Genomic DNA, 12,293 nt, shown 5'->3' with positions numbered 1-12,293 from the left:
TGAGGCAGGTGGATAAACCAAGTTCAGTGCTGGTTGTGTAGGATATTAACTGTGTGACATTGAGTAAGTTACTAGACCTCTCTGAACTTAGTTTTTCTCATTTGTAAAGTAGGGGAAATACAGATTTTTACTGGATTGTTGTAAGGATTAGAAGAGGTAGTGGATTTAAACAGCAACACGTAGTAGCCACTCGGCAAGTGGGAGTTACCATCCCATCTGTCCTCTCACATCCCACACCTGGAGCAACCAATCTGTCCACACACCTGTGGGCACAAACGCTGAGAACATGGCTGGCGTGGGACCCTCTCCCTTTTGGTCCTCCACACACAGAGTAGTCTTCCAGGCACCCTGCTCCCTACCTCCCCTGGGCCAGGAATGTTCTCCTGGAACCTCTGCCTCATGAAGTCACATCCTCAGCTCCTTCACCCCAGCTCCCACCCAAGGCCACACAGAGCCCCCTTCCTTCTCTGGGTTCCTGCCTCCAGGCTTCTGCTGGGGACTCTGGCCCTGCCTTCTCCGCAGACAGGTGGAAATTAGATCCCAGTCATGATTTTTTATTCCAGCTTGGGGAAGGTGATACGAATCGGATTATTTTCTGACTCCTTTGCTTTACCGAGGGATGGGAACTAATAGTGTCCCAGCTCTGAGCCGAGCTGTGGAGGCTCCTGGGAAGAAATCGGCCGCCCTGCAGTGGCCTCTGATCTGCAGCTCTGTCTAGTGTCTTCCTCCTGTGTGACTCTTCAGGAAGGAACAGATTTACACTTCCCACCAGATTCATGATTTTGTTTTGTTTTTTGTTTTAATTTTAATTTAATTTAATTAAGTTATTTATTTTTGGCTGTGTTGGGTCTTCGTTTCTGTGCGAGGGCTTTCTCTACTTGCGGCGAGCGGGGGCCCCTCTTCATCGCGGTGTGCGGGCCTCTCACTGTTGCGGCCTCTCTTGTTGCAGAGCACAAGCTCCAGACGCACAGGCTCAGTAGTTGTGGCTCACGGGTCTAGTTGCTCCGTGGCATGTGGGATCTTCCCAGACCCGGGCTTGAACCCGTGTCCCCTGCATTGGCAGGCAGATTCTCAACCACTGCGCCACCAGGGAAGCCCTTGGTTTTTTTTTTTAATGACACTCTGAACATTTACAAATGAAAAACATGTTTGTTGGAGAAAATTCAACAAATCCGGCAAGCAAAAATAAAATAACCTCATTTTATAACCTGCATTTTCACTAACTGTATCCTGACCATTTCTCAGACCACTAAATGTTTCCTGCACATGTTGTTGTTTTAAATGGCTACATATAATTTTATCTGATGGACATACATACATTCATTAATCCCATTATTGGACACTTTAGTTCCCATTTTTTCTAGGCAAACGTCCTCATAGGTAAATCCATGCGGGAATTCTTAATTATTTCATCCAGATAAATTTCTGGAAGTGGAATTAGTGGGCCAAAGGCCCTTTACCTCTTGTAGGGTTTTGATAGGAATTGCAGTTTGTGTTCCTACCAGAAGGGTATGAGAGTGCCCGTTCTCCCATACTCTTTGCTGATGGCATCTTAGTTAATTCTTGGAACACAATTTCTTTAATCGTGAGCACCAGGAGTTGTGGTTTTGGATCCCTACAGTGTGTAAGGTCTCTACTGGTACCTACAGTAGAGGACGTAAACGGGCCCTATTTCTTTCCTGACTAGGGCTCCTCCCGCCCTGCTCTCTAGGACCCTGGGAAGAAGCAGCCATCCTTCCCCAGGTGGAGGAAATAGTGAAGAAGTTAACAGACTGGTGGGGCGAGCTACAGGACTTTGTAAGAAGCCTTGGGCACCTTTGGCTCGTGTAACTAAAGAAAATTAGCGTGCAGCGCTGCTTACTGATGCACAAGCACGTGTGTATATTGGACACATTTGCCTTCCAAATGTTCAATTCAACAAAGATTCGTCAGAAAGCATGTACTATATTCCAGGCTCTGGGGCAGAGAACCCAAACCCCAAGGCATTCAGACTATAGGGATAAGGTAAGTGTGCAGAGAGCACACAGCACGGCAGCTTAGGATCAGTGTGACAAAGGGGTTTCTGAGGACGAGGTCACACCTGATGATTTGTTGAGCACCTTCTCAACTCAGAATACCTTCTCTTGTGCTATTGTCATGGGTCGATATGGTATGAATGCCAGAAATCACATTGCTCTGGGCTCCTCCACTTTCTAGCCGTGTAGCCTTGGGTAACTTGCCCTCTCTGAGCCCTGTTTCGTCACCTATAAAAGAGCGATAATCCTATTTACCTTGTGGCTCTTCTGGAAACTAAGTGTGATAGTGAAGGTCAAGGGTCTGGAGAAGTGACTTCAAGTAGTAGACACTCAGCACAGGGAAGCTCTTCCTTTTAGATGGTGCTTTTTCCATTTTTCAGGGAATAAGTCTCTAACGTTCAATTTGTGCAGGACTTTGACATTTTTCAACGCTTCCTCACATCTCATCTCATTTAACCCATTCTCTTAGTAGCTTTGAAGTTCGCCAAGCAGATGGTGTCCGTTGCAAAAATAAAGAAATAGGTGCAGAGAGGTTGAGTGAATTGGAAAGATCAGACAGGTAGTTAAATGGTAAAAACAAAACCTAAGAAATTTTTACTTAAAATTTTAACTTAAAAACGTAAACTAAGACATTTTTCCCAAAACGACCACAGGCGTTTTTAAAAATAGTTATCATCTTATAGTTTCCATTACTATCAATATTTTCTTTCTAGATTACCCTACTGCTTCATGTCTTTATTTTTTTCCCCAACCAATCATACACACATGCAATATTTTTCCTGAACTAAAAGTGAATTTTTTTTTTTTTTCTGTTTGGCTTTACTCAACCTCTTATGTCTGTCCTCTCAGTAACCCCACTGGATCCAAAATGCCTCTTTTGCCCTTTGTTACTTTCTGACACAGAAGGAGCCCCTCCCCGTCTTTGTTCCACTTGACCTGAGCACCTTAGGGCAGCCCCTTTCCAAGAAAGCTTTTTCTAATTGGCTGGCGGCAACTTCTCTCATCACTGAGCCTCAGCCAGGCTAAGACTCGGGGGCCACTTGATGCAAGCCCTCCCCGCACAACCAAAAGGTCACCATTTCCCTGTGTTGTTACCGAGCAGTGCAGAGACTCAGCTGGGTGTGTGGAGTTGAACATACAGAGAAGAGGGGTGGGGGAGGGATCCCTATTGTTTATTTATTTTTATTATTAAAGTGTAGTTGATTTACTCCCTATAGTTTATTGAATACCTTATTAGTAGGTACTCAGTTATTATTACTGAGTCCTGTATATAGGACACTACTGAGTAAAAATGTTCAAGACACGTATGTTGTTTAATCTCCTTTACTCCTCATAGCTGCCATAGCTCCATTTTACAGACGAGGAGACTGAGGCTCAAAGATGTTACATGTGTTTCTTCCTTAATGCATTATTATTTAGTAAGGGATCACTTTCATCCATGCGTCACCGTTCTCTCTATTTGACTAAGTAAGAACAGCCAGTTGTCTTTTATGTGCAGAATTTAATGAGTACTAAGGGTGTGTGTTTTGTTGACCAAAGTGTGTATTTGTTTTTGCAATGAAAATCATTGGAAACTGTATTTATTATTTTATTCTAGCTGTTATTTTTACTTAGAAAAAAACAATGATTTAAGTGTTTTTTACGTGTACATTTAATCTCTGCCTTGCTTCAGTGAAGATTTAAGCAAGTTTCATGACTTGAATAAAGCCATATGACCCACATTGCACAACCCGGCACCATCCATGTCCCAAAGAACCCATGGGTACAGTCAGCTGCCAGCGTTAGGCAGAGGAGCCATTACCTGCCTTCGGCACATTGGGATTTTTCTTTACCTTAAAATTTGACTTCATTCATCACAAGCACAGATTAAATGTAAATTTCTGATTTAAAAAAAAATGACATTGGCTCCCTAAATACTCTCCAGGTCATAGAATCCTAACTTAGACTTCGGTCTCTTTCTTCATTCTCTGCCAGAAAGACTAGGGCTAAGAAAGACGGAGCAGAAACACATCGTTTTCACAAACAGTAACATCATCAGTAAACAAATGTGGAGAAAATGTCCACACTCACAAATAATCAAAGTAATGCAAATTAAAACAACAATGAGGTCTAATTCTTCACCTCTTAAATTAGCAATACATTTTTAAAACGATGAGGCTAACACGCACGGTGAAACGGATAACACATCCATGGCTGGTGGTTGGTGTAAATTGGAAAGCAGTTTGGTAGAATGAATAAAAAGCCTTAAAAATGTTTATGTCTTTTGATCAAGCAGTTTCATTCCTAGGGATTTCTGTAAAAGAAATAATACAAAAGAAAGAAAGACTGCAGTGTTTATCACTGTGATGTTTAGATGTTTAGAAAGTTAAAAAAAAAATTAGGAACAATCTAAATGCCCAATAGTAGTAAGAATGGTTTATTAAATTATTGAGTATCTGCTCAGTGAAATATTATGCATCCATTAATTATCATTCTAATGACTATGGAGCACCGTGGAGATGCTTATAGTAGAAAAAAACAGAATGTAAAACCATGCACGAGCTATGATTGCAAGTAATTTTTAAATGTCTGCATGTGGACAGAGTGAATATTTGAAAATTAAAATAACCACGTAAGGTAGTAGGATGAAACATTCCCCCCCACACACACTATTGTGAATTATGATGTTATCTTTGTAATTTAATATGCATGATTTTGGTTTCTCTACTCCTTAAAAGTCAAAGGGCCAAGTTAGCCTTCCGTTTCCTTCATCTTTAGCAGGGGGATAGGCTCAGAATGTCCCAGAGGGAGTTCCCTGGCAGGCCTCTTAGCGATGGGGTTGGATGGAGCCCCTGTGCTCATGGCAGGGGTCATGACCCTGACACCAGCCCCCTGACCGGACTTCTCCCTGCAGGACATCACCGAGAATGGCTGTGTCCCCACCACAGAAGAGCAGCTGCCGAAGACGGCGCCGTCCCCACTGGTGGAGGCCAAGGACCCCAAGTTCCGAGAAGACCGGAGGCCAATCACAGTCCACTTTGGACAGGTAGGTACCCTGGCCCTTCCATCTGGGCTTTTTGTTATGTTTCAGCAGACGATATAGCACATGTAACAGTTTTTCATTTCGGCTCTCTCTGGCAAAACAAAACAACTCCATGGAGTTTTGCACGTCTCAAAGGTTCGCTTGGTGCAAACATGTTTCAAAAAGGTGAATTTTCAGAAATTTTGAGGAGACAGCATGGCTCTGGTCGTAAACCAGCTGAACTGTTGAATGAAGTCATTAAATGCAGCTGCTCCCTCCCCACTCCAAGGTACTCCGTTTAAGGTGCCTCTGTTAGCTAAGCATCTCATTAGAACACTTTAGCATCCCAGGCCCTTCTTTGCACCTTCAAATAAAAGGTAACAAGCAAAGTCTTAAAAAAAATCAATTAGGAGTTCTTTATTAATGTACTTCCTGAAAATCAATTCTGGGTGTCGTGCTTCTCAGAGTAAACACTCACGCTACGATTCTCATGATCCGATTCTGTAACCAACTGTTTTCGACCTGAGCGTTTAAAAATTGTCCAGTTGTTTGATTCTTTGCTCTTAAGTAAAACATATAGAAACTGAAAATTTTCTTATCCATTTCCTATCAGTGGTTATATTTTTGGTTGAAAAAGGTTGTATACCCTCCTCTACTCTTGAATTAACTCTCTTGATTAGCAAAAGTCATAATTTTTTTATTTGTGAGAAATGGCTCTGTTAGCAAGCTATGACTGTAACAAGAATTTGCAAGGTTATTCATTCTTAAATCACCTGATTCTTTAACCATTTATTAGATGATGAATTCCATCCCCATGATTTAAATAATCTTCACGGTTTTATCTTAAATATGATGCTATTTTATCACCTAAATGATCTAGAAGCATGCATTTAAAACGTTCCTGCTTTTAGCAGACATTTATCAAGTGCCTGCTACGTACCAGGCTTTGAGCTATTTAGAAATGAAGCGAACTAATGAAATTGTTGCTGTGGGTTATTATTGTGAGGGATGAGTTTGTTGAAACATTAGAATCTTCCTCTGTGATCGATATTTTTAGATAATACATTCATACGTCTTAAACTTGGGGACATCCATCCCCCTTTTCTGATTTTACACTTAAAAGGGATGTTATAAAAATTGAAATGTAGCCCAAGAAAGAAACGTCCACAGGGCAGTGCTCATCTGATTAATGATTATCTTCAAATTGCGTCAGTGTTTGCACCCCTGAGGAGCTGCCTCCTCCTGGGGCTCAGGCCCGGCTGGAGAAATCTGCGCCCCAGTTCCCTGGCTGTGTTTGCTGAAAGCACAGCCTCGGTCGTCGCCAGCACGGCATTCCAGAGCCAGCTTCCTGCTTTCCTTTGTCCTCATTCCTGCACACACTAACCTTCCCATGAAAAGAGCCCCTCTCTGGAGTTTGGAGCCCATTACAGAGAAAGAGGGGGCGGGGGGGGGAGGGATTTCATGGTGTTAAACATTCCGTTTTCGAAACACAAAAAAGGAGGCCCTATTTGAAATGGAGAAAGACCTTCTTTCCATTTCAGCGAGAAGTAGAGATGCTTTAATGTCATTCCCAGCTAAATGCAGAATAAGAGCGTGTGTGCGCACGGGTGGGGGATAAACAATTAAAAAAGCCACCCCAAACTCTGTTGAAATAAGAGCTGTCTGTGCCTTCACAGGTCTGTAAACTGGAGAGGATGAAAGTGGCTTTTTTTCCCCAGTTTGTCACTTCCCTCACGTGGCTGCCAGCATTATGCAAGTGTACAGGAAGGCAGGGTTTTTTTTAATGCATGCATGTGGATTAAGGTCAAGCCCCAAGTATCAGCCATGCAGCGGGCTCTCCCTTACAGCTGCAGCCGCAGAGCCTACCCACAGCCGCGAGATGCCTTAATTGAGACGTGCTGTCAAAGTGACAAACACATTTGCATACAGTCTACACTCTATTTATTTTCTCTGGAAAGGTCTACAGTCTGCTGTTGGTTGAACATTCTTAATCAGTTTGCTGTAAGTGAACTGCCAGCCAGCTCACTTGTGCCGGCCGCTTCTTCATTAGGTGACAGATTAGCTGCAGGGGGGATGGGCCACAGAAACCGCAGACCTCTTTCTTTTAACTCTTTCCAGCTCTGCCCTGGTACTAGCTTGTCCTTCAGTCCTTCCCTGGGCGCCTGCTTTGATGGGCCATTGACCGGAACACGCAGCGTTTCTAGAGCACCTACTACCGGCAGACATGAGTTTTAGGGGCTAGGTATTCTCAAAGAAGTCCTTCGAGTTCCATTTCAGAATTTTTTGCCACTCTCTCCTCTGTACTCCATCTGTACCATTTTTTTTACTTGACATTTTTCTTTAAACAGACTCCAGCCTGACATTTATACCAACTTTACCCTCATCTTATGCAATGATTGTTGGTAAAACCATAGTTCGAGGTACTGGTCCAGTGTTTTTCAAAGGTGTATCCAAAACAACTTTTTTAAGTGTCCATCCATGTATCACCTAAACTACTCATGTAGCCCCAGCAGTACATATTCTCCTCTTGGAAAACATGTGTCATCTCTGTCATAGTCCTTTGAGGAAGGGATCATTAGCTGTATTTTGTGGACCCAGAGCCCGAGCTCAGGGACCTTCCCAGGGCCACACTGCCAGCACAGAAACCCAGGACAGTTCAACTTCAGAACCCATTTCAGGTCCGTCACCAAGCAGAGACATCAGCTTCTGTTTGAAATGTCTAGTAAAACTAATGTGTCCTGGAAAAATAATTTAAGCTAGCCAGACAGTGCACACTAACCTCAGAAAGACCCTTGCCTTGAGTCTGTGTTCCTGTGGATTTCATTCTCTAAGAGCAGTTAGCTTTCCACTGGGGGCAGAGACTGTTGAGATCTTTATTACATTAATCCCTCCACCTTGCAAAGCTAGTGCCCATGGAGCCAGCCAGGGGACGCCATGAAGACGTTTGGCAGGGTGGCAGGGAGCCCGGGGGAGGCCTTTTCAGACCCCCTGGGGGAGAAAAGGTGCTCTCTTGCCTCTACTGCACCAGAGCTTCCTCTTTCAAGGCTATGACCATTCCTCCCTTTAATTCTGCATCTATTCATCCATGTATTGAGACCTACCATGTGCTTAAAAAAAAAAAAAAGTACTTGTAGGGCGTTATAAGGGGGACAGAATAGCAAGTGGACAGCCCAACTCAGAGTGATGAGAACAGCGAGAGAGGTAAGCTCAGGGCACTCTGAGGGCCCCACAGGGGCAGCCTCTTCCCCTGCAGGACCACTGTCTGTAGACCTAAGCTGAACCCTATAATTGAAAGATATTTTGTCAACAAACTGAACTCACTAGCATTTCATTTGTTTTCTAAAGCAGACATACGTAACGCCCCTCAGACCTCATCATGAGCCATGTCAATAGTTCCAGACAAGGGCAAATAAAGGGATTTTTAGTTGGCCTCTACATCCTTATCGTGTCTGATTTCTTTAAAGAGTTCAAAAGTCTCTGACTTGAGGGACTTCCCTGGTGGTCCAGTGGTTAAGACTCTGCACTACCAGTGCAGGGGGCCCGGGTTTGATCCCTGGTAAGAGAACTAGATCCCACGTGTCACAACTAAAGATCCCACATGCTACAACTAAAAGATCCTGCATGCTGCAACTAAGACCCGGTGCAGCCAAATAAATAAATAAATATATGTATTTTTTTAAAAAAAGTCTCTGACTTGAGAATACCTATTCCTACCTTGGAAAATGTTTAGGTTTAGGGAGGCTGTAAATAGCTTTTCTTTGTTATTTTTTTAAGCAGTGTTTTTGGTATTTTTAAAATTTTATGTATTTTTGGGTGCATTGGGTCTTCGTTGCTGCACGCGGGCTTTCTCTAGTTGCAGTGAGCGGGGCTACTCTTGGTTGCTAATGTGTTTGGGCTTCTCATCGCGGTGGCTTCTCTTGTTGTGGAGCACGGGCTCTAGGTGCACGGGCTTCAGTAGCTGCGGCGCTCTCGGGCTCTAGAGCGCAGGCTCAGTTGTTGTGGCTCACGGGCTTAGTTGCTCCGCCGCATGTGGGCTCTTCCCGGACCAGGGATCGAACCCGTGTCCCATGCATTGGCAGGCGGATTCTTAACCACCGCGCCACCAGGGAAGCCCCCTATAAATAACTTTTTTTATTCTCCCAAGTTCAGAATCAAATGAGAAATAAGGCCCAGGAGACAGTCAAATGAGGTAAAAATGCCAGCTTTTTTACCAGTAGGCTAAAAGGAGAATACTGCTTTAGACCTGAGGCCAAATGGGCTTGCTGAAACCTCACCTCCAAATTGAAAAGACTGAGCTACTCGCCACAGGAGACGTGGACAATTGCAGGCAGCGCCCAGGGTGCCTGTGGACTGACTGATGGGCGGGGGCAGGGCCCCCGGGAGCACAGAGCCTGCTCAGTTCCTTCTCCCAAAGTCAGAGGGAAACACTCCTCCTCCCCTGGGCAGCCGAGAGCAAGAGGGCGCAGAGAGAAGCTAAGGGCTCCCCCACGCTTTTCTCTCCTGGGCAGGGAAGTGGACATTCTCTCTATTCTGTGGCTGGGGAAGGAGTGAGGAAGCCCTGCCCTCCCCAGCAGGGTCTGGGCGCCCCTCAGCCAGACGTCTTGGCTTGACCCTTCCCCATCTGAGAAATCAGAGGAGGCAGCACCCCCATGGAAACTGCTCTGCTCCCTGCGCTTAATAAGTGGACAGGCCAGGCGCTTTCACTTCTGTACTCGTTTAATCGAATCGACATTAGCTGGTAAGGAAGAAGGCCTCATATCCATTGTACGGCTGGGGAAACAGGCCCAGAAGACGTTTACTTGATCTAGGAGCTAATTCATACTCCACCCCCAGCAGCACCCCTGCTTCTCTCGCCTGAGTGCAGCTCTCCCTCCCCGGCTTGAGGAACTGGCCTGGCAGTGGCACCCAGTGACACTGGATTCCAGTCCTGCACATGTGCTGCCACCTGCTGTGGGCCTCGGCCAGGGGTTGGGCCTTCTCAGGAGGTAGGAGGACAGGGCAAACCCACTCCAAGGCCCCCTTCGTTGTGTCCCCCCCCCCCCAGTTGATCCTACAAACAGAGTAATTGCCTGTCTTCCAATCTGCTAGATTCCAAAAAGTGTGCATTGAAAGGTGTCTATTTAGAGAGCAAAGCTCTCTAAACCTCATTAACATAAAGTTTGAAAAGCCAGTTAAACCAAAGCTCAAACTAAGCGCTACCAGGCTTCCAGAGACCTGGGACGGAGTGGTTTGGATACACCCCCAGAAGCAGCTCTTGGAATACGGCTGCCTGCTTATCTGTGCATACGGAGAGTTGTGCTTTATAAGCGTGAGCTGGGTCACTTAGTGCCAGTCTCATGCTGCTTTGGAGAAGCTGCCCAGCCAGCGAATGCCTGCTCAGCACCCTCATCTCTGAGCGCCCTGAGAAACCCCTTCTGTCCCAATGAGTCTGGAAGTCACACACGATCCTCTTCAACTCAGCCGTTGCCTCCCAAACACCTCAGACAGATGTTCACATGTTTCCAGACACCTCACACCACAGGCCTGCAGTCTGAATGTGCACTCGCGCCACGTTCACCCCCCTCCTCCATCTCCCACCACAGCGAGGTCCATCCACAAGCTCAGGTCCACTCCCCACGCCCCAGAGCCTCTCCCTTCTGCCCTCTGCCACCGCCCAGTCCCTCTCCTCTCCAGCGCCTCTGACAGCTTTGGTTCAGGCTGCGTCATCGCTCACCTGGACCGCTCCAGAGCTTCCTAACTGGCCTCCGGGCCTCCAGACTCCCCCGCACTGCATTCCCCACACAGCCTCACACACAAGTGGCCGTGCCACCTCCCTGCTCCCTGTCTCCCCTGAAGATTCCACCTTCACCCTTGGCAGAGCCCGCGAGGCCCGGGGTGATCTGCCTGTCCGCCCTCAGAGCATGTCCCTTTGGTAAATCTTCCCGACTGATTTGGTCGCTCCTGTGTTTGTGCTGCCCCAGAACTTGGCACATGCAGTGCATCTCACGCAGCCTTGTAACTATACCTTTAGGCCCATGAGAATGTGAGCCTGGAACATCCACCATAGGGCTTGGCACTGACCTGGCAGTCAGTAGATGTCTTGGGGTTTCATTATTGATGTGGATTTTCAAATTGCTTAATAATTAATTGATTATTGTTTAAGTACTTGTTGTGTGTCCAGGTTACTTGGTTTTATTTCCGTTGCTATGCTTGTAATTCCATTCATTTGAAAAAGGAAAATGAATATTCCATTAGTGGTCAAAAACTACTTCCAAATCACTTTCCATAAATAAGGGTTCTGTTTCCGAGTAGAAACAGATTTGTATTATAGGAATTTAGATCCTGTCTCATTCTGTGTTTTTATGAGCTCCTAAGGTCTAGTCCTAAATGCCCCAGGAACGGAGGGGAGGGGAGAGAGACGAGCACTGGGACACCCCCAGACTTCCAGGATGGGTCGACCTGGAAAGGAAGAAAGCTGGGAAGAGAGCAGGCAAGGGAAGGAAAGGCCCGGTGTCCCCTGAATTCTATCAAAAAAGCAAAGATTTTATCTGTAAAAGAGACTGAGCTGTATAACCAAATGCAAGGTATGAACTTGGATTTTTTTTTTTTAAAAGCTTCCAAGATATTCTTGGGAAAGTTGGAAGATCTGAAGATGGGCTGGGGTGTTAGGTGATATGTTAGAGCTATTGTTGATGTATGTCATGGTTTTTAGGGGCTTATCTTTATGCCTCAGGGGTACACACTGCAGTATTTAGGTGATGTCTGAAACTTGCTTTCAAATGGTATGGCCAAAAAATTACACACATGCACATGCACAGGCACGCACATCTGTAACAGCCATTCACAGAGAGAGAAAGCAAATACAGCCCCCATCCCCCCAAGTATGGAGCTGCTGAAAGGCAGAGGCTGATCAGCTGAAGAGGGTAAAGCACAGCTTTTAGCATCAGGCAGCTGTGGACTTAAATTCAGTTCTGGCACTAACAAGCTGGTAACCTTCACTACGTAACTTAACCTTAGTGAAATCAGTTTTCTCAGCTTTAGGGTGGGGATAATAATACTCACGTCATAGGTCTTTATAAGGATTGAGTGAGGTACTGTCTGTCTGGATCAGCGCTACACATGGGCGCTCGGTAAACATCAGTCTCTTTCTCCAGTGGAGCAAAAGCAGAGCCAGATGTCAGTCACCCACTGACACGGCCTCCCAGTCAGCCTGTCTTCCCAGCGCCCATCACACCGCGGCTCTCAGAACACACACCCCTCAGTGGCAGCCCCCCTGCACGTGCACACGTGTAACTGAC

The 12,293-nt window shown here is 45.7% G+C and overlaps 1 protein-coding gene across 10 annotated transcripts in view; it reads left to right on the top strand.

Moving 5' to 3' along the window:
* The window catches only part of DENND1A (DENN domain containing 1A), a 540,810-nt gene that overhangs the window by 482,061 nt on the left and 46,456 nt on the right, over positions 1 to 12,293 (top strand). For all 10 annotated transcript variants that reach the window (XM_073806587.1, XM_073806589.1, XM_073806585.1 and 7 more), the window contains one exon: positions 4,909 to 5,040. In XM_073806587.1, coding sequence (XP_073662688.1) covers positions 4,909 to 5,040 — 132 coding nt within the window. The remainder of the gene's footprint in view (positions 1 to 4,908; positions 5,041 to 12,293) is intronic.

Source organism: Tursiops truncatus, chromosome 6 (genome assembly GCF_011762595.2).
Source record: "Tursiops truncatus isolate mTurTru1 chromosome 6, mTurTru1.mat.Y, whole genome shotgun sequence".
NCBI classification, from domain to species: Eukaryota; Metazoa; Chordata; class Mammalia; order Artiodactyla; family Delphinidae; genus Tursiops; species Tursiops truncatus.
The sequence above is the reverse complement of the archived record's forward strand: the minus strand, read 5'-3'. Positions and strand labels throughout refer to the sequence as shown.